Consider the following 21,812-nt stretch of genomic DNA (forward strand, 5'->3'; position numbering starts at 1 on the left):
GCTGCGCATGCGCGAGGCCGCCCGCCGAGGGCAGGGGCGTGCGCTGGGGACCGGGGAGCCGGGGCAGCCGGCGTGCGCCGGGGACCTGAACGGGTGTGCGCCGGGGACCCGGGGCAGCCGCGGGGCTGGAGCAACCGGCGTGCGCTGGGGAACTGGGATTGCGGAGAACCGGGGCAACTGCTGCGCACCCGCGATCTGCTGCGCACCGGGGAACCGGGATAACTGGGGAACCGGGACAGGTGGTGTCCACGGGGGAGCTGGGGTACCGGGGCCGCTGGGAGCGCCGCGCCGCTGGGAGCAGCCTGCGGGAGCCGCTGGGGCACCAGCGGGACCTGAGACGGGCTGGCCCGCCCGCGGCGCCGGAGTCGCTATCCTCCGCCCGGTGCCCCGGCCGACCACAGCCCGCCGCCCCGAGGGCCGCCGTTGTCCGGGGGCTGCCGGTGCCTCCCAGCCGGTCCCCGGTAACCTGCGCGCTGCCGCCGGGGCGAGGGAAGGCGGGGCGGTGCTGGGGGCGGGGCGGAGGGGCGCGCGCACTTCCGCCCGCCGGCGTGACGTCGTGCCTGGACGCCGGCGTCGGGGGTGGGGCGAGGCGCGGCTGGATGGAGCGGCCGGGGGAGCCCCGGCGCGGTGGCAGGTACTGGGCCGGGGGCGGCGGGGGGAGGCTGGGGCAGGGCCGCCCGCTCGCTCGTCACGGGGCCTCCACCCCCCCCCCCCCGTCGCCGTGGGGCCCCCCCCGGTGGCGCTGCGGCGGCGGGGCAGCCTGCGAGCCGGGCCCGGGGGCGGCTCTGGGGCCGAGAGGGGCCCTGTGGGGTGGCGAGGGAGGAACGGCCGCGGGTTCTGCGGGGGCCGAGCCTACCCGCGGCCTCCAGCCGCAGCCTGGCGGACCTACGGGGACCCTTCTGCTCTTTCCTCGGCTCCTGCCCTTCCCCTCGCCGCCCGAGCCTGCGGCCTCCGCAGCGGCCTCCCAGCCGCAGAGATGCCGTGTGCCCGCTCCTCGGAGGGAGCCCGGAGCCTTGTTGCTCCCCGCGGGAAGGAGCAGGTGCCGGCTCTCTCCCGCTCGCAGGGTGCCCGCGTGGCTGGGCGCTGGATGCAGGGGACTAGCTACCAGGTAGAGTGATGCTTAGGCAGGGAAGCTAGGCTCAGCTGCCGTGCTGGTGGTGTGGTAACGCTGCAGCAGTCACTTGCTGCCTCGTTGAGGGACAGGGACTCCGTAAGCAGCTGGTGGAAAGCCCCACGCGAGCTCTCCTGGAGGGCAGTGCAGGCAGGTGGACTCGGATGCCTAAGCAGTGAACGTCGCAGGCTGGGGAGGAGGTGACGCAGGTGGCAGGTGTGTGCCCCACTGATGGGTAGCCAAGGGGTTTTACCCTGCGGACTGACTGTGGGAGACATCTCTGAGTCTTTCTTTCTGGCTGTTCCTCTTAGAGGCACCTGGCAGTAGGTGTGAGGTGATCCAGCCTGGCTCCCACTGTAGCCTGGCTCCCTGGCTTCTGATGATGAGTTTGACCCCCTCCAGGGGATGCCTCCTGGACCTGCCGTGGGAAGACATCTTGGTTCCACATATCCTCTGTCACCTGCCACTGCAGCAGCTCCTGAGCCTGCAGAGGGTCAGCAAGTCGTTCCAGTCTCTCATCCAGCTGTACCTGGCCAACATGCGCTGCTTTGACTCAAGCCAGGTATTGGATGACTCTGAGCCTGGGGGAGACACAGATGTCCTACTTCCCTGGAACTAGCAGGGGAGCATCTGACTATGTGGGGAGAAGAAACTCCCAGGAAGGAGGCTGGTTTCCGCTCAGGAGCTTGGGATAATGGCTCTGGTGTCAGACTGGACAGATGGGCTCAGGGAGGAGAGGCGGTGATTCAGCACCCAGTAATGCCAGTGTCTTTAGCAAGAGGCCTTGGGAGGAGTGAGCCTGGAAGCTCCACCCAGGCCATTATGGGGCACCGGCTGGCAGAAACGCGAGCCAGCTCCAGAGTGGCATGGCCTGTTGGTCCTCGCAGAGGTTGTGCAATAGGGTGGGTCTGATGGGAGATAACTCTGTGCCTGGTCTTCAGGAAAAGCTTGTGCTGGCCCTGGGAGATGCTGCCTGGGACTTGGAATGACAGGAGCAGCTGCTGTTCTGTGAGAACACAGAGTGGTCTAGCAAAGAGTTTTTGGAGAGCAGAGGTGTGGAGATCATCATGAGTATATAAATGCAGGGGCGATGATGGGGGTTGGAGAAGTCAGAGCATCTTCTAGCTTGTGGCAGTAGCCTTGGCATGAGGGGAGGAGAGCCTAATGGCAGGGTTTGCCCTAGGATGAGGAGAGGGGGTGGCTTTGGTCACCACTGTCACAGTGGAAGAGAAGTGGGGAGAGAGTATCTGGTAAGGATCAGGCTGATCTGAAGTCCTGGGGGATGCCTTATTCTTCCTGGGTTCCCCATGCAGGTTGGACCTGCCATACCTCGAGCTGCTTTTGTTAACCTGCTGAAAGACAATGAAGTACTGCAGCAGCTGGCGCTCCAGAACTGCTCCGACTGGCTGACGGACAGGGAGCTGCTCCCGGTCATTGGGCAGAACCACCACCTGCACCAGATCCAGCTAAAGGGCTGTGCTCAGCTCAGCCGCCATGCACTGGTGGCCATCTCGCTGAGCTGCCCCAACCTGCGCCGGCTCTCGCTGGCTCACTGCGAGTGGGTGGACAGCCTGTCCCTGCGCAGCCTGGCTGACCACTGCAAGGCACTGGAGGCTGTGGACCTGACAGCCTGTCGCCAGCTGAAGGACGAGGCCATCTGCTACCTGGTGCAGAAGTGCAGCAGGCTCAAGTCTCTGTCGCTGGCTGTCAATGCCAATGTGGGTGACGTGGCAGTTGAGGAGATTGCCAAGTGCTGCCCTGAGCTGGAGCACCTGGACCTCACTGGGTGTCTGCGAGTCAAGAATGACTCCATCAGGTACTGAGCAATGTGGGGAGCTGGGTTGGGGATGGCAGGTGTCTGGGGTGGGGAGCAGAAGAGAACCAGAGACAAAAGTCAGATTTCTTCATGCTGAAAGCAATGAGAGCTCAGTCTGGGGGAGAAGCCAGTAGCAGGCCCTTCAGGAGAGGCCCTGTGTGCTACTAATAGCAAATTTCCCAGCATGTCATGGAGCGTAGGTCTGGGATCTGACCACAACCCTTGAGTTTCTCTCAGACCAGTGCTGCTCCCAAAGGATGGTGCATATGTGGCAGAGTCGTGAGCGCTGGGCTGCTAGGAGTAGAGAATAGGGTGAGTGGTGCACTTAGGAGTCCTGGCTTGCAACCTGCATGTGCTCTCTTTCTTGGCAGGGTCCTGGCTGAGTACTGTCCCAAGCTGCGCTCGCTGAAGGTGAAGCATTGCCACAATGTGGCCGAGTCCAGCCTGAGCATTCTCCGAAGCCGTGGGGTGGAGCTGGATGTGGAGCCTCCGCTGCAGAGGGCTCTTGTTCTCCTGCAGGACGTGGTTGGCTTCGCCCCTTTCATCAACCTCCAGATCTAGAACTGCTGCTGACGGGGAGGGGGGGGACTGATGCAACGCTGGGATCCCAGGAGGATGCCAGAACCGGCTGCTGTCAAGGGGACGTGCGGAGGGAGACTTCGGTCCTGTTGGTGAGGCTGGCCTGAGTGGGGCTCACTCTTTCCTCTGGGGCTGTTTAGCAGCCACTAGGTGTTTGTGAGTGGGCTTCGTTGGTGCCTCTGGGGAAAGTAACTCCCTCTGCAGTGGTGTGGAGAGAGCGAGTGACTTGCAGGAACACCATGGTGCTGAACAGGCCTTAGCCAGGCCAGCTAATAGATAGGATTTATTATTTGTTGTATTTTAAATCTCTAAGTGGCAGCTGTTCAGAGAGCAGGAGAGTGTTTGATGGGGACTGTCCTGTGGGGTGGGTGTGTAGGCCATGCCAGCAGAGCTGTGGAACAAATCAGGCCAGCTGAAGCAGAAAGGAGAAAAGCTGCCAGCCCTCCTCTTGGGAGAGGGCAGGCCCCTCTGGGCTCTGGGAGGAGGGCAGAGTGAGCCCAGCTCCAGCCCATGGCCACTGGCCAGCCTGGCACCAAAAGGCTGGCATGGCCCTGGTGTAGGCAGTGTGTCTGTCCAGGCCTAGAGCGCTGGTTTAGGCTGATGAAAGGTGGGAGTTATTTTCAGGGGGAATGCGCTCCTAACTGCAGTTTCATTGACAGAAAAACACCAGACCTAGCTGTGCTATAACTGAAAGCAGTTGGTCATTGCCATTTGTTTCTTCTAGCTTCTGACTTAACATTTCAGTAGTGCCCAGGCCTGCTACTATATCCTGCTCCGTGTTGTGTGGCTGGAGCTTTGGCACTCAATAGTGGTGAGAAATGGCAGGAGTGCTGGCCACGCTGTCAGCTGGAGTTTATCGAGTGCTGCAGGTTGTGTTGGCAGGGAGAGCCTAGCTCTGGTCTGGAGTTCAGCCTCAGCCATTGTATCTGCTAGGTGGTTAACGAAACAGCAGCCATGTCTTGTGGTGAATGTGATGAAGAGTAATTAGGAGAAGAGAGGATGACCCTGCTCCTATCTTTGGCTACAGGAGGGATTGGAGGCAGTGTCTGTAAAGCATGTGCATGCTCTGGCTGAACTACACACCAACTCACATCATCTTTATTAACACTGGCACTCAATTTAAAGCAACAGTGCACACAGACTTGTAAAAAGCTTGCTGCAAAAGCACAAGCCACATCTTAGATCTAAAAATGTCCCATGCAAGGAATAGCAGAGTATGGCCAGGCCCCAGAGAGCCACTGCAGTGTGCCCCTGGGGGCAGAGGGACAGTTACACAAGGAGAGAGATCTCCTTGTCAGCCAGGTTAGTTGAGGAAGCTGAAAGCAGTATTCTGGCTCCCAGGTTAGTTCCAGTTAGTGGCAGGTGGAGGAGTCCCCTCATCCCTAGTGCCACATGTCCATCCTGCCATGCCTGGCTGGTGAGGTGGAGGCTGAAGAGCAGGAGGACCTGGCTGTCAGTGGAACTTGTACTTCCTGGCTGGTTTAATGCTGATGTAGGTTTTCTTCATCTCCTCGCTCTCAGGCTTCTTGATGTCTTTGTACCTCTCTCCCTTTGTACTCACCACCTGGTTATCAATATAGCGGATCAACTTCTTGGGAGCCTGCAAAGGAAAGACATTAACACCAAGTGGATGGACAGCCACACTGCTAGGGAAGGGGAGGGGATGAGCAGAAGCTGAGCTGTTGTCTGGGGGGTGGCTGCGGGAGGACTGGGGTGGGCTACTTTACCCATCCTTTGTGTTTGGAATCTTGGCCAAAGCTGGGAATGAAGCTGTCTGATGGAGGGGAGCAGAAGCCATGTTAGTCAGGAATGGTAGGAACTGACAGACCCTGCAGCACCTTAGCTAATCTTCCCTCTTTGCTGATTAGCAGGCTCTGTGAACAGTCCTGCCTTTGGCCTGCCCCATTGCTTTTTGGACTTGCAGCCTGATTTTTTAAACCTTGTAGCCAAAGGACAAACTGCTGGTGAGCTGGGACTGCTGCTCTTACCTCTTTGGGTGGAGCTGGCCGATGTGTTTTCTGATCGTCTGCACTATCCACCATCATGTATCTGAAGCACAAGAAGCATTTAGTGAACATGCAGTGAACTAACATGCATTGCCTGGGGCTGTTCACAGCCTATGTCCTTTCTCCCCTGGCTGATTTGTGGCTGTGCAATGTGTCCTACTTGCCTAGATTGCAGCTAGGAGCACTTAACATTCCCCTCTGAATGAAATGGGCAAGAAGTGTGTCATCCTTCTGGTGAGAATTCAGCAGGATTCTCCTGGAGTAGCATCCTTGGCCATATGTGAAGGGTACTGAAAACTCAGGCTGTTGAGAATGCTGAATTGAGAGAATTCCCTGCAGAATTGAGAGGTGCTGAGGTCTGGTGTGCTCTGCCATTGGGGCAGCTTGGCTGCCATCACTTGGGCTGACAAGGACCAAAAGGAGACAGAGGTGAGACTGCAGGACCAAGCTGGCTGCTTCTGCCCTGAAGAGATGATACCCTTTCACACTCCACCTACTACTTGACTACGAAACAGGTCTGTGCTGGAAGCAACTTCATAAAAGCATGACCTTATTCCCTATGTGACTGAAACATCAGGGCCCAAGCATTTGCTTGCTGTACTGCTGAGTTACTACTCTTGAGACTTTGGTGCTGGTTTAGCAGGCAGACAGCACAGCTGACCATGACTTCTCCCTTAGTAGTTAGTATAGTTGCTCCTGTGTACCTGCAGCTATGATGATCTGCTCTCTGTACCTGTGCTTGAGTGATGTTTAAAGTACAGGAAGTTGCCAAAATGTCATTAAAGAGAAGTTCCCAGAAATGTAACTAGCAGCTGGTGCTTTTTTGTTCCCTTGCATGTCACTCTGAAACAAGCCTGCACAGGAGACAGGCAAGGATAGGGATTGTTAATTCTGCCTGGATGCCATTCTGCCTTGCTTTATCTTCCCTAGCCCATTGACTGTTTATTCTGTCACAGGGGAGGATATAAAGTGGTGGAAAAGACATGGCTGGATAGACATGTGGAATCTGCATGCCCGCAGGAGGATGCTTATGAAAGCTGAGATCTTAAAGCAGATCGATGAAACCACACTGTGGGTTCTCCTATTGAGAATTAAATGCTTTTGGAAATGAAGAAAGGTAAACCAATCTAAAGCCACTTTCATTCCCAAGAAGTCCACAGGGGAACTTCAGAGAGGTTTCTTTAAATGTATTGAATTCACACCTTCAACAACTGAGATTTAATCTTTCCAGTGTTGCTGTACCAGCAGTCTCTTAAAGATATCTTTAGCCTTGTTTGGACTGTCTCCAAGGATGGAGGTATGAATGAGTTGCTGTAGTTCTACAAGTCACCATTTTACCTGAGCTGCAGCATGATGTCTGTGCCTTAAGCCTTTAACTGGTACCTCGGCTGACAGTACTGGGATTTACACTATGACTGTAGGAGGCTGAAACCTCACACAGAGCCAGCACTGTCACCCAGCTGGTGCAGGTAACCTGTTTCTGTGCCAGAGCTCTAAAAGGAACTCAAACCTGTTTTTTTTCCCCACCTGATTGTATTTGTGCTTCGCTGTGTTCAGCTATACCCAAATCAGCTTCAGAGCATCCTTACTAAGCATTGTACACCCCGAGTTCTTTATAGACCACATTGTCATTCTGACCTTCCCCAAAATGCCACCTCTTCCTTTACTGGAAGCAGAATAAGGGATTCCGTGCTGCTGGGTACGTACTTCTGTAGGATAACCTGTTTTAGTTCCTCGTGGTTGGGTGCTCTGCGGGGCCGTGCCAGTTCCTGGAAGAAGACAAGGCAGGTGTGTGAGTAGCACAACACGTGGGGCATACAGCTACCCCCCCGCTAGCTTGGTCAGCCCAGCTGCTAATGCAGCACTGCAGCCCCTATAGGAAGCAGGGTGTCAGCCACAGCTCTGCTGGGGTGCTGGCTTGGCTGGGGGTACAGCCTGTACTCGGAGAGCTGAGGGAGAGGGGCTGTTGCTCTGGGTGATGCTCCTGGCTCATTGTGCACAAAGTTCCTGCAGTCAAAGCTGCTGCTTGCAGCAGACAGCTGGGACGTGTGTCCCTGAGCTCTGCCCTGCTCCTTGGCTTGCTGCCACCAAGCACAAAGTACAGTACCTTCACACTCACACCTGCTGGGCCAATTTCCACCTTCTCCTCCACAATTAACTGCACTGCCTCCTCCAAGTTCCCCAAGGCCATGGCGAGTGCTTTCTCTGCCTGGCTCACAGTACAGGCCGGGAACATCTCCAGTAGCAGCTCTACCCCATCCTTCAAGTCATCGCCTTCCTAGTTGGAACAAGAGATGGAGGTAAGTTGGGGATACAGTGAGGAGAGGGCTATTGAAGAGGGCCTCTCTGGTTTTGCATTGTCAGGAAATTCAGCTTGCCCTTAGCTGAAGGCTCTCTCTCCTTACAAGTGTGACTAAATTCCATTCCTGAAGCTAACAGGGGATTGTATCTTTGCAAGGACAAAGCATCACTCTTCCTTAACCTCCTCCCCCTGTATTTCAAATTTCTTTAAAGTAGGGCTGCTGCAAACTGGCTCATCTGCATGGCCATGCTATGTGTCTCCTTAGGATTGAGCTTTCTGGACACTGGTGCAAATGCTTGAAGTTTTATGTGCTTTGATCAGAAAGGGAAGGGACTGTTAAACAGCGACCTGTGGCTACATCAGAAGGATGCACAGCAGCAGCATTTGCTAGAAGGCTATGGACACAGAATGATTGCACTGCAGAGCAGGAAGAGATCAGTACTGGAAAAACAGCAAGCAGAGCCAGGGGGGATCTGCCAGGTGTTGCAATGCCTGTAGCATGGGTCATGCTGAATGGTGCTGCAGGATCTGGACCGCTGGGCCAACGACTCAGTGCTGTACAGCCCAGTAAGTGCACAGCACAGAAGGTCATTGAGGGTGGGACTGGTGACTTCGGGACTGACACCCAGACGTGACTGCTTCCTGTGCAGATACTGCATCATAGCTGGGGAAAGAAATTGTGATCCAGCTCAAGCTGTGGAGTGAGGCTAGGGGAACAGGGTGAAGTGGTGTGGAGCCTGGCTAGTGCTGCAGAGGCATCCCCACGGTGCTGCTGTAGGATCTCTGAGAGCACTGGGACAGGCTCTCCCAACCGTCGCTGTGGCTCATCCTTTCTAGTGGCTGGAAAGGATGAGCCACAGCAATGGCTCATACTCTTCTGTCAGCACATAATTTTCTTCTTCCACTTACTGACACAGTCTTGCTCAGGCCATACACTGGAGAAGATCACAGATACCAGTGATGCTGTGTCACAGCCTACGCTGTGGTTCCTTCCAGAGCCAGAAAATGCCCTCAGGTGGTGCTGGTAGCCTAGTGCTGGGTGCCTGTCCCCAGTACTCCTGCTCCTCTGCGGGGTGCTCATACCTGGGCCCCAGCTCCATCTGTTGGAGTGCGCAGCCTTTCCCCGTTGCAGGCTCCAGCTTCAGGCTCCTGGCCCTTGGTCAGGTCTTCAGAGGGTGTTTCACTCCCGCTTTCCACAGCCTTTTGGCCTGGTTTTTCTTAAAGACATAGTGATATCTTCTGAGGAACAGTCCCACTAAAGCTAGAGCTCCTGTTGGCATTAGATTGCTAGTGCATCGTGTGCCAAAGCAAATCCCTTCTTAAGTGACAAGAGTGGGAAGCACTACTGTTCCTCCTGCCCGCACCGGGGACAGCTGCAGCTTTGCTCACACTGACCTGCAGGAAGGCAGTGATAGTGCATGCTGCAGTGCTGCATCTCCAGGCCTTACCAGGCGTGGGCTGCTTGCAAATTCAATTCTACCTGTCAATTCTCAGCCCTCTAGCTATGGATACTTACCATATTTTTGTTACGTTTCTAAGAATTCCCTGGTGCTTGCTCTAACTTTGAACTAGGTGTGATTTTAATTTTAAATTTAGTAATACACTTTGGTAGTCCCCAGGCTGTATGTGAGCCAGCACATCCTGTGATCAGGTTACTCTGATGCATCTCTCTTTACAGGCTCTTTCTGTGTCATTGTAAGAAGAATCATTTCACCTCTGTTCTGTCCTCTCTAAAACTGGTATGGTGCTGTCCTTCCACACTCTGGCTACATCAGGATCCTCAAAGGGTAGGATGCAGGGGACCAGAGCACAACAGTACGTTTTGTCAAGTTTAAGCAAGCAGCAAGAAAGATAAAAGACAGGACTGGCTGTTGTACACCGTGTAGCCTTCTGGCAAGACAGCAGTGATGTTGCTAGATAAGCAAAACCCAGACTGGTGTGTCCTGAAAGGTTTGATATCCAGGCACTTCAGCTGTCTGTTCTTTAGTGGGAAATACCTTTGGGGCTGATTTAATATAGCAATACAGCTGATCTGTGAATGCTGAGGTTAGAAAGGGCCATTGGGATAGCGTAATCTTCCGCACTCCTGCGTAGTGCAGGCCAGAGCACATCACTGCTGATTTTGTATCCATGCCAGGGTTCATGGGTGAATGGGAAGTGAGCTTTGAGGATGCTCAAAGTCTAGAAGTGATATATGTAATCAGCTGGATTCTCTGTTTGATGATGCACCTAACACGGGCTGCCCAGTGGTAGTATCACTTAGACAGATGGCTATCCGAGGCGGGCAGAAATCCTCACTTTCAGAATTAACCTACAGTAGAATTTCAACAAGCAGCCCTGTATCTGCTATTTCTTCGTTATTACTCTGGATTTGATCTCAACAGAGGTGTTTGGAGATCTGATCAAGGGTTTTTCACCCCAGTATGACTTGGACAGTATTCCGTGTGACTCAAACCTCCCATGTGTTGATATAAAAAATCCAACTGAACATTAAAAAAAAAATTGTCAATCAATTCAGGCTACCTTATGAGATCCTAACTGTGACAAACAAGACTGTATTTTATCCTGTGACATTCCTCAACTCCAAATGCTAAGACTGAAACCATGTACAGAATATACCTTCTTGTGCTGAAGTTGTCTGTGTAACTCACCTTTGTTGCGAGCTTCACCAAGACTTTCTGAGAGGGAGAACATCATTTCACAAACATCCCCACTGCAAGAGACAGAAGCTGCATAACTAGTGTGAGGAATAAAAGCAGTAGCCTATCCTAGTTGGCTGCCTCTTTATAGAAAGACAAGGCTTGATGGGAAACTCAATAAAATAAACTGGTATTTCAGATGGCCAAGGACCTACTTGCAAACTATACTGGGATTAGCATCTGTGTATTCAGGCAAAGACTGACTTAATCATAATGGCACAGGTTTGGTACTAATACATATTCAACTGGGTCTAACAAAAGAATTTATGGTACTGAGGGGCTTGGGCCCAGGCCCCTAGTGCATGACATGCACATACAAAGCAGTAACATTTACATACCTGTGGATTTCTGCAAAACCAGGGATATATGCCTCCATCATTTCCACAAATGTGTCCATGTCAAAAGTCTCCTCAGAGGACTCTGGTAAGCCCAGCTCTTCCAGGACACCCGTGATGTAAGAGAAGAAAACATCATCCATCCCACTGGAGACAGAACACAGGACGTGGCAACAGGGTCAACAGGCCTGTTTCTCTCTCTCTCTCTTCTCCCCCCCCCATTCCCCCTAACCTTGTGTCTTTCTAATACAGCAGCAGAAGGACCTATGTGGACTGTATCTTATCATCAGATCCCACTGTAAAGCCAGATAGCAGATGGTCACTGGTTGAGTGGGAAGCATTTACAGATAAAATACTGCATGCTGTCCTGGTTCCTGGGCAGCACTGAATGAAAGCCCCAGCATGTGCCCAGCAGCTGTGCTCCTGTAGGTGCTTCAGCTGAGCTAACCAAAATATTCCAAGTGCACAAACCCTGACTTTTCTATGCTGACTGGTGTTTCAGGTGAGCTTATCATATTCTGTCAAGTTGCAATTTCTATGGGATGCAGTGTTCTCTGCTTGCTGCTCTCCACACTTGTGTCACTGCTGCCACCAGTTGCAAAAACAGCTGCTGTGTTCTAGCCTCAAGGTAGCTGTATCTCTGCACGCAAGTAGAGTTCAAAATAGGGAGAGCCCTGACATAGCATTATGCTGCTCAGAAAGCCCTTTGGGAGCACTGTGGAATGAAGGGAATCCCATATTCCAATATGCATTACTGGACAGGAAATTAATCATCTCGGTCGTCAAAGAAATGACATTGGTAGATTGCAATGCTAAACGATAGTTGTTCAAGCATTCCCATCAGAGCCCGTATAAATTACCTGCACCCTGGATCTGAGTTAAGGAAAAGCAACACAAAGTACAGGAAAGCTAGAGAGTTCAGTATAACATGTAGAGGGGCAATTAATGCAGAGATCAAGCTAGAAAAATGATATTGGATCTTCCGATCTCAACATACCTGAGGTCTGCTGCAGGGATGTGGGACTGGATGAAGTGTGTCAGTGTGTCGCGAATGATTTTTTCAAGCTCCATGTCTCTCTAAACCTTTTTCTCTAAAAAAGAGGAGGAAAAAGAAAACTCCATGTAATTTCAAAGGCAAAAAGTAGATAAAAATATCAAGATCAAAAGGTAGGCATTGTATAGGCAAGTGTGCTCTTCCCATCAGAACAATTCACAAACTCCTCCATTATGGCTTGTCATCCCTGGGTCACAGCAGGCAAAGATATCCACAAAACCCAGCAAAATAAGGATCCAGTGGAAATACCAGCCCGAAGCAGCCCAATATCTTGGGCGTCTCCTGCTCATGTTGATGCTGGCAGTATGCAGCTGTACTGTACATTTAAAATGTCCTCTCCAGGAAGCAAAGCTGGAAATGCAGATGTGTCCAGCTGCAGGACCTCAGAGACACCTGAGCTGGAACGTTGTGCTGTCCAGCGAGGAAGCAGCGGGTAGTGGGTTTGCATGCTCAGTGAAGAAAGAGGTGGACCGTCCAGCTGAGAGCATTTGCAGTGATGCTTGGACTCAGGAATGAGTGGGAGGAAGGGTAATGTCTCCTAAAGAAAGGACAACCTAGAGCGTATTTTACAGGGAAATACCAAGCAGGGCACAGACAACTAGTCTGCCAGCCAAAATATCAAAGGTCTCCAGGTCAGGCACGGGCTGCCAGTGGAATCCTGCCCAAACAGGAGCCCATTGTTGTGCTTGGTAAATGAGCTATTCTGCAGTTGATGCAGCTGCAACAAGGGGCGCTTGATAACCCAAAACTCAGAGGAGTTCTAAGAATCACAGAGCTCCTACAGAAGCAATGGCAGAGGGGGCTGCCCACAGCCCACCTTCAGCTATCAGTACTGGGCCTGGACTGAACTGGGTGGAGAAAAGCTGCTCCTCAACCATTCCTTCCCCCTGAGGGTCTACAAAGCTGCTGGGTGGACAAACTCCTGGTGTAAGCACCAAGTTCTTCCGAGGGAGGAAACTAGCCCTGCATACAGAGAAACTGATGTGGTCATCGGTCAGAGAGCTTCCAAAGGTCATCATGCTCCCACCAGTGCAGCTCCCTCATTCCAACCACACCTGACCAGGTCTGTTTGACACAGAACTTGTGGAGCAGTCACATGTGGGTTGCTGAGAGACAATTCCCATGTTCCCATGGGGATCAAAAAGGTTTGGCATTTCCCAAGATGAGACTTCCAGAGCTAGCAGGATATAAACAAAACCATGCCATGGCACTCAGCACTGCTCTTGCAGGACCTAGAGAGAACCAAAGCCCAGCAGCCTGTTGGCAGGTCCATCTGCAGTCTCGGGGCCTATTCAAGCTCTGCGCTTGGCCACCATGGCAGGTGCCAAGAGCACACATGCACTCCTCTGTTTGTGGCTGGCCAGAGGAGCACACCCCAGCCAGCCAGACCTGCCTCTGGCTATGGTCACATTGAGGCTCTAGGGATTTGACTCTCGATATTGAGGGAGAAAACTGTGACACAGGCTTACGCAAAAGTGCTCTGCTGGGTATATAGCATCCCCCATTGCATATCCCTCAGTGATTCCCCATCAAATATTCCCAGTCCGTGCTCTTCTACTCTTCAGCGCTTTGAACAAATACAGCTGTTGCTACCTGAAGGACTATCTCTTACTGAATCCCCATGTCAGTGCCATTCCCTTGGGGCAGTAAGGAGACAAATATGGAAAGAACCTCACAGCAGCGGGACACGAACAGTGAGACATACTTATAGAGAAAAACTGCCCTGATTTTTGCTGTGTTCAAAGCTAAACACAAAAGCCATCTAATCACCTAAACTTTCCTGCAGCTACTATTAATATCAACCCTCCCACTGATCTAGATCCATTAAATAAAAAAGAAAACAAACCTTTACATGTGCCTCTCACGTGGGGGAAATGAACAATGAGTTAAAAATGCCATGCCACTATATGACCAATACACATGTATTCAAACATAGCATGTGCAGAAACAGCCAGAGGAAGGGGCTTTGAGCAACCTGCTCTAGTGGAAGGTGTCCCTGGCCATGGCAGGGGGGTTGGAACTAGATGATCTTTAAGGTCCCTTCCAACCCAAACCATTCTATGATTCTATCATCATCAGAAAAGATTATTTGTTTGCTGTTTCTGCCTTAAGCTAAAAAATGTCTTTGCTTCCTGTAATTTCAATTAGAAAATTCCCATTTCATAGCATTAGAGGAAAACAGGAGTCCAAACTTTTTCAGGTAGGAGCTCTTCACACAAACACCCAAAGTGAGCTCTTGAGCTCCTGTACTGCTTTTATTTTTCAGCCTCACAAGGATCCTTTGTTTGCATTTTTCTCACTTTTACAGACGTCACGGCCTGCAAGTGTGGAAGCTGGCTGTTAAAGCAATCACGAGTAAAAACACCTTCCCACTGGCCATTTGTTGTTTCTGTGTGTTTTGTGTGTTCTCTAGTGGTGTGACAGAACCAAGTTTATGTTTGTCATCTTTGCAATATATCCAGAAAAAAAGGTGAGCTTTTTTCTATCCTTCTCAGACATCAAAAAGCCAATTATAGGATTTTGAATCTCACTGTTGGCAAGAATACTGTTCTAAGCAGCCCATCTTCCCCCCATTTTAAGCTGAATCTGCAAATGCTGGCAACCACCAAGCCCCCTGAACTTGCAAGTACAAGAAAAGTAATTTGTTTTTTTTAACAGAAATCAGGGGTGGGACATCAACATATAGCAGTCAAAATGTTCTTACTGCAGTCGCTACTATGAGGAAGAATGCTTATTTCCTTCTTACTCAGTCTTCATGACAATCTGCAAACTGAAGTCTAAAAAAAGATTTTATCCATTTCTATGAAACAGGCCAATGTTCTATAAGAGATAACTGTACAGTAACCAATAACGCTTCCTGACAACCCAATTACCTGAACAACAGAGCACAATTCACCATGTCAAAGGCACTTTTGTGAGGTCCATAAATTAGCTGCTGGTAATTTATTCTGATCAATAGAACAGGCAAAGTCACTCATCTCCTTAATCAAAGGTACTTGCACGCAAGTGTCAGACTGGGACAAGAGAAACACAGAAAAAAATAATTCAGCAACAGGAGTATCATAGCTACAGCCAGTCACTAACTGGTCTTGAATCCCTTCCCCAACCTCTGACAACCACAAGAAATGCTGGTGTGAAGTGTTTGAACATTCAGGTATTTTCCTGTGGAGTTATCATGTTATATCTGAACAAAAGCTATTTCCTTTTGGCTATGAGAGGAAAGAAGGCAGCAGGCTTTAACTATTGGGTAAAAATTCTCTCTGGCATGTCAGACAAATCCATCCACCAGCACACTCAGATTTAACGTTTACATCCAGAGAAGGCAAGGTGCCACCTTTAGCCTGCCTTTGAAGAAAGGAAACCCTTTAAATGACAAAAACACAGTCTTACACTGAAGGATAGAAAGCAGCTAGGTGATCACGTATTTCTTCAAGGGTTAGCCATCGCCCTTTCACCTGAAGAACCCATCTCCACTCCTATAAAACCAGAGGCACCAAGAGAGACAAATGCGCTTGCATTTGATCATTTATGGCCATGGGGGAGAGATTTTATTCCCCAGTAAACAGTCCTTACAAAACTTAACGTCTGGGGGATCTGTAGTGCACAATGGTCTTGGCCAAATGAGGCCTGGGGAAGACAAGACCTGAAGGTCCTTCGGCCTTTCAGATTTGGTGGGTATTTTCTTGAAATAGAGGGAGCTGATTAAAAACCTATGTACAAACATTTTAAAACAGATTCTTCAAGGAATAAACTGATATTGCTGCATATTCCTCCTCACACAGCCAAGTTTAGAATTACATAACTCAGGACACCAAAACACCTTATGCATTATACCTTCAAATGCCATGTTTTTTCTAGTGGTGACCTGCAATAGTTAAAGGGGAGATTTACTAGAAGGGCTTATCCTATGTGCACAGTTTTGTGGAGGAGTCATTTATAATGCACAGAATGATCTAAAACCCAAAGGCAGGAGAAATCAGTCTCCTGAGAGCTCAATTTTACTGAAAAGGTGTTACCATCTTTTTAAACTTCCAGCCATAATTGCAATGTGAATTTTAAGATCACTTTAGTAGTTGTCAGCTGATTCAAACGTATCTATGAAAGTCCTTCTGCATTTCCTGTCATTATAATGTGGGCTCTGCTTAACATGTTGCACAGAATCTATTTTTTTAAAACATACAGTCAAGAAATGGTGCTCCTATTGCTCTGCTCTCAGCTAGAGACTCACAGTTTTGCACTGTCAGAACAAGAGACGTTCAACCCTTGGAAATCCCTGTCACTTTTCAGTCTTTAAACACCAGGGTTTATTACTAAAGAGTGAGCAGCGGAGCACTGTATGTCATCTCTTATTAAGACAGGCTTGGTTTGAAATATCAGGAGTGCTTACTTGATCCACATAATATCGCGTGGCATACGTATTTCCTCACCTCAGGCAGAGAAAAGTGGTATCAATTCTCAAAATGCGAATGTGAAAATCATTCATTTTCTGTACTAGATACTTTGGCCAGCGGCTCAACAGAGTTTGCCACCCTACCGTATGTCTTGAGAACCTAGTAACCTCCATCACCTTGCATTTTCCTTCCTAACATGTTAACGTCAAATTTGGGTTTTTTTGTGAAACAGCTGCAGAAATAATACCCCCCTAAAAGTACCATTATCCTTGTGGTGTCTGAAATATCTGCTTATGCTATATTCAAGAAAAGTTGGCTTCTTTTTGTACAATTCATATGAATCTGCCTTCCTTCAGAAAAAAAAGGGTGAAAATCTGAAATGATTGCATACAGCTAGGTCATTTCCAAAGGCTCTTTCAACTCAAATTTCAGTAATCATTCTCAAATGGTCAATGTGATGATTCATTGTGCCTTGGATTTTATATTAACAAGATAGACTTGAGGGGAGCAATTTAGGAAAATGTTTCTGAGCTAAGAGGAACTGCCACTTGGACATATATCAACTCTTATGAGATCATAAATTTGCCTACCAATGACTTGAGGTTTCTGCAAGTGGAAACAGATGGGTCTTGTACGCGTTGGATACTTCTCAGAACAGGTTAGAGAGAATTCAGGTAAATCTGATCCGGCTAAGGGATTGACTAAAACACCTTGAGAAGGATCCTTTAGCTCAAGTTTCAGTAATTATTCTTAAGTGAATAAGTAATGGGACAGGGGTGGTTCATTGTGCTCCCTCTGAAAACTTATGAGAAAGCACAGAGCACGTTTCATGCAGCTTCGTGTGTGTGTGTGGCTGTGCTTGTGCTTGGAGAAGTGCAGATCCCTGAGATATAATGAGCAATTAACACACAGCCTCACAGGAAAACTCTCAAAAGCCAGATCTGCAGGACAGAGAGCGAGCTGTGGCTATACTCCACTGAACTGTTTTACCTGCTGAAACTTTGCTGGCTTAAAAGAAAACTTTCCAGGCTGAATAACAGTTTATAGACGTAATTTCAGTGCTCCCATTTTTTGTTTTGCTTGCTAAAGAAGTCCCTGAAAGGACTTTCATGGTGTGGTTGCTATGGGAAAGCAGGCTGAGGTCATTGTGCCTGTTAACACAGTTAACCACTTAATGCTCTGACGTTAAAATAAGGCTTTTGTTAATAACTTAGTCCCACTAAATTACAGTAATATTAGATCATAACGCCAGTGGCCAGACCCTTCCCTTCTCCCCCGAGATCTACGTTGGACGGCTGCACTTGGGTGATGCTCTGCTGACATGGGGCCCTTACCTGAGCAGAAGTATCGCCTGTGCAAGGACCTCAGCTCACGGCCAGTGTTTACGAAGTCAATTCAGTGCCTGCAGGAGTTGACGGTCCATCCTATGACTGCTTGGCCCAAGCTATGAATGAGGGAGTCCTTTATGGGAAAGGAAAGCTGAATTAGCTGGAGCACAACAGAATCGTTCGCTGTATATTGGTGTCTTTATGCTTTATGTCACTTGTGACTGTTTCGCCTAATGCAAAGGGTACACCTTTATCCTGTGGAATAAAATGTACCATGTGAAAGGCTAACTTGGATGTGAGGACAGTGTACTTGTCAGCCTTCAAATTCACTGCCACGTTGGGATGTTTTTCAACATTTACAGTTTCTGTACCAAGGCCTGCAGTGGCCTCTGAACATCACTGACATATTCCAAAAGCACTGGCGGCCTCATCACCACTGTGAAGCAGAACTTGTTTCTGGTGGCTTTAACGAGACAGACCAGAAAGCGAGCGTCGGGTTTCCCTGCTCCTGTGTGCTTGTGGCACATCGGTCGCCACAGCCGACGTGCCACAAATCCCCACGCTGGCTGAATGGCTGGTGTTTACCTTGAGCTGTAATACCGTACCTAACTATTGGCTGAGCAACTTCGGGGCGTTGTTTATTTTCGCTGTGCCAGTTCCCCCCCACCAGCGGGCAAGAATCACCTCGGGGGGGCTTGACAGAATTTGGCGACCGGGTGTCCGAAACAAACTGCCAGCAAACCGAGCCCTACCACCATGCCCCCCCCTCCCCGCGCCCTTACTGTGGCTGGATTTCAACGCCACTCGCAAAACGCCTTCCCCCGCGCTGCGGACGGCCCCGCGGTTACACCGCCCGCCGCTCGGCCCGCGCACGCCGCCGGTCCCCCCCGCCCCGGTCCCCCTCCCCGGGCAGCAGCCGGCTCCCCGCACCTGCCGGCGCGTCCCCGAGGCGCGGAGCCCGGAATTGAGCCAAACGCCCGCACTTCTCAGGCTCCCGCGCTCCCCCCCGGCGCCGCGGGGACACCGGCCGCGGCAGTGACGGGGGCCGCAGGCTGCCTCCTCGCGGCCTGCCGGCAGCGCTGCCCCGGAGGCCGCCGCCGCCACCACCCACCGCCGGTCCCCGCGTCCCGGCCCGCCGCCCCTCCACCCGGCCTGCCGGGGCCCCCCCCGCCGCGGGGGCCCCGCTCGCCCCGCACGGCCTCGCGGAGGGAGGAGTCGGGCGCGCGCCGACGGCGGCGGCGGCAGGGGTGGGGGCGGGGGTCACCTGATCGCCCGCGCACCCCCGCCGCGGCCTCGCTCCCTCCCGGCGCAGGTCCCGCGCGGCGCGGTTGAAAGCGTCACGTGGCCGCGCCCGCCGCCAGTCATAGAGGCGGGCACGGGAGGGTAGAGCGGCTTCGTGCTGGCGCGGTCACAGCGCCGCCATCTTGGTTGTGGGCAGGAGACCCGGGGCGGCCGCCGTGCTCACCGCCGTGCTCGGCACCCCCGAGCAGCGGAGGCCTGAGGAGCTGGCGTGCCTCCCAAGCGTCGGTGTGCCCTTGGGGAGCCCCTGCCGGTGTCCGGGCTGGGGCCCCGAGGCAAGCGGGGTGCGGGGCAGCACCTGGAGCGAAGGTGCAGAGGAAAGAAAACGCGGCACAGGGTGGCAGCCGCGAGCGTGCCCGGGCCTCAGTGGTGCTGAAGTGTCTTTGTGAGGCCCGGGAACGTGGCAGCGCTTTGCGGACTCACGCCGCTAGAGACTATGTGAAATTTTCTACCCCGCCAAGTGCGAGAGACGTGTTCCCTGGTGAAAATAGCACGTTTTCAAGTGTTGGGGCAAAGCTGCCCTGCTGTTTGGGGTGCTTCTCGCTAGTGGAAGCTCTTGTCAGGTGGAAGCATCCGGAGGGTGTTTCCCAAGCTGCTGTCTTTGTAAGGGTTGGGAGCTGCATGCAGTCTCCTGGCTCCGTTTCCTCTTAGGCTAAAAAGCCTTCCTGTTCCATCCCGTGCTTGACAAGCTGCTGCTTATTCCTTTATTCTGGCGATTTGGAGGACCGCTGTATGTTAGGGCAGCCTCAGGCTCTTAGAAAAGAGCTGTAGCTGTGGGACAGGACTGCAGCTTTTGCCCTGCTTGCTAGCTGCAGTCCCCCTTCCCCAGTCAGGGGAGCTGCTTCTTGGTATACTTGGTTCTGAAGACAGTAGGTGCTTCCTGGAGCAGCTTTGGAGAAGTAATTCTGTGATGCCAGGTGCTTCTCCTTCATAAAAATCCTAAAGCAGCAAGCTATAGTTATTCTCTGACTCATGCGCCTCAGTAACGTGTTGCTAAATACCAAACAAATGAGCCTGATTCTGCCTTTGGCGGTACCAGGAAAAATCCAGAGTCGTGCCAGCTGGGTAGGGAACATCACACTCACTCCAGTGTCATTAAGAGTGGAGTCTGTTTCCATTGTTTATTTCCACTTAAAAGTATATGTAATCCTCCCTCGACATTGTATGAATATGCTTAATTGTAGGAGTATTCACTGTCTTTGAATTTTGCTTTTGACTGTTTTTTGTTGCACTTACCCATACGTTAACTGAAACTAATCAACTATGCTGTATTACCTGTCTTCCGATCTCTGGTTTTACCTTAGTTTGGGAAATAGTTGGAAAATCCTCCAACAAGCCTGCTATTTCTAGGATGGCTTTCAACTTGTGTGACCCAACTGTATAGACATGCTGAAAATGCAGCTGCTTCTGGGGCAGGTACACAGTGGAAATTGGATAACATCACAGTGAAGTGGAAGGGGAATTTTTGAAGAAAATGAAGCAGTACATGTAACGCCCCTAGAAATTAACAATCTTTAAAGCTAAGAGAAACAATTGCAGTTACTTTGTCTGACCTAACTTCCCTCATCAATTCTTGACTGAACTAGAAAAGAACTTCCTAAACTAATTTACATTATGAGAGCATATGAGGTTCTACCAGCTTTTTCCACAGGTGGCTCATGGCACCCTATTAGTCAGCAGAATTTAAGGATTTACTTGTTTTACCTCAGTCTGCTTTGTAGTTTCCTTGATCTCCTTGGAAACCTTGAGGCCCATGAGAAATTTTGAGAGTTCTCAGATGCCATCGGTTCACACAGTTTGTAAATCCTTACAAATCCTATGATTTGTAAGTCATAGGCTTCAGAACAACAACAGACAGGACCTTTGTTTGGTTTTTTTTTCTACTACAAGTACTTTGAGGTTGACCATCAACCTGGCTGATGATCAGGGCAGTCTGTCCTGGGGATAATGGAGGGAGGAGAGAACCACACTGGGCTTTGAACTAGAGGTTTGAGAAAATCTAAGTTAAAATGCCTCACCACATTTTAAAATTCTCCTACAACTACTTAGACTTCTCTCTTTTAGCATACTTTGCTGGATTTTGATATTTCACCTTCTCACCTTATTCTAACCCAAAATGATGCAAGAGGGTGGTTCCTTTTTTTTTTTTTTTTTTTTGTTTTCATTTACACTAATGGAAGATGATCAGTATTGTAATACTGGTAATAGATACTTGAACAAATATGGCATCTAATAGCTCCCCAATTTAAAGTTAAAGTCAGAGTGTTTTGACCTAAAGCTCAACAAAAACTCCACAGGGATTCCCTATACAAACACACAAAACACATCCTTCACTGAGGGTCCAGGTGGAAGGGAGAGACAGTGCAGGAAATTGTTCTTGGAGAGCCCTTCTACTTGTCAGTCACAGGCTGCTGCCAACCAGGGAGGTTTACACACCATCTAATTATTTGGTGGGATTCATATTCTTTCACAAACATGATAAATAATGCAAGTGTGTTGATTCAAGCCAGAGGAAAATTGTTCCTTCTCCAGCTTATTATTAACTCCTTGTTGTAAAACGTACTTGAAATAATTCTGTGGCATATTAATATGTGGGTGGATGATATTTGTATGTGAGTAGTTTTAACTGTTACATGTGCTTCTCTTTTATATTTGAATTGAAATCAGAGAGTGAAAAAGTATCCTTTCCTCCTGGTTTTGCCCCCTGCGTAATGCATGCATGTTCCCTACAGGGGGTATTCTACAGTTTTTGTCTACTCTAGCTTTGAAAGGCTGCAGCGATGGGGCTTCATCTGAAGAAAGGAGCTCGTTACTGGGATGTGTTTCTTGATATTCTGGCTTTATTTCCCGTTTTTTTTTTTAGTTAATCCTATCACATGTTCATATGTGTCC

The 21,812-nt window shown here is 50.4% G+C and overlaps 2 protein-coding genes across 10 annotated transcripts; one reads left to right on the plus strand and one right to left on the minus strand.

Annotated features, from left to right (window-relative positions):
• The first annotated feature begins 578 nt into the window (after positions 1 to 578).
• FBXL15 (F-box and leucine rich repeat protein 15) lies at positions 579 to 3,798 on the plus strand. 3 transcript variants are annotated; one of them, XM_075025914.1, is made up of 4 exons: positions 579 to 634; positions 1,423 to 1,673; positions 2,425 to 2,927; positions 3,299 to 3,798. In XM_075025914.1, exons 2-4 carry the CDS (start codon positions 1,491 to 1,493, stop codon positions 3,486 to 3,488), a joined length of 876 nt encoding a protein of 291 aa, XP_074882015.1. In that variant the 5' UTR covers positions 579 to 634; positions 1,423 to 1,490; the 3' UTR covers positions 3,489 to 3,798. The 3 variants fall into 3 exon arrangements, with proteins under 3 accessions (XP_074882015.1, XP_074882014.1, XP_074882016.1); XM_075025913.1 differs by having other exon boundaries at positions 593 to 634; positions 1,514 to 1,673; XM_075025915.1 differs by lacking the exon at positions 579 to 634 and adding an exon at positions 808 to 1,327.
• Positions 3,799 to 4,582: 784 nt separating this feature from the next.
• Positions 4,583 to 18,993, minus strand: CUEDC2 (CUE domain containing 2). Of its 7 annotated transcripts, none has more exons than XM_075025920.1 (11): positions 18,886 to 18,993; positions 17,628 to 17,754; positions 14,776 to 14,916; positions 11,846 to 11,939; positions 10,852 to 10,995; positions 10,466 to 10,527; positions 8,898 to 9,031; positions 7,620 to 7,790; positions 7,220 to 7,281; positions 5,495 to 5,555; positions 4,583 to 5,106 (listed from the first exon to the last, which is right to left on the minus strand). In XM_075025920.1, exons 4-11 carry the CDS (start codon positions 11,917 to 11,919, stop codon positions 4,960 to 4,962), a joined length of 855 nt encoding a protein of 284 aa, XP_074882021.1. In that variant the 5' UTR covers positions 11,920 to 11,939; positions 14,776 to 14,916; positions 17,628 to 17,754; positions 18,886 to 18,993; the 3' UTR covers positions 4,583 to 4,959. The 7 variants fall into 7 exon arrangements, with proteins under 7 accessions (XP_074882021.1, XP_074882022.1, XP_074882017.1 ...); XM_075025921.1 differs by lacking the exon at positions 18,886 to 18,993 and adding an exon at positions 18,733 to 18,840; XM_075025916.1 differs by lacking the exon at positions 14,776 to 14,916.
• Between the last annotated feature and the right edge of the window lie 2,819 nt (positions 18,994 to 21,812).

Source organism: Buteo buteo, chromosome 4 (assembly GCF_964188355.1).
Source record: "Buteo buteo chromosome 4, bButBut1.hap1.1, whole genome shotgun sequence".
NCBI classification, from domain to species: domain Eukaryota; kingdom Metazoa; phylum Chordata; class Aves; order Accipitriformes; family Accipitridae; genus Buteo; species Buteo buteo.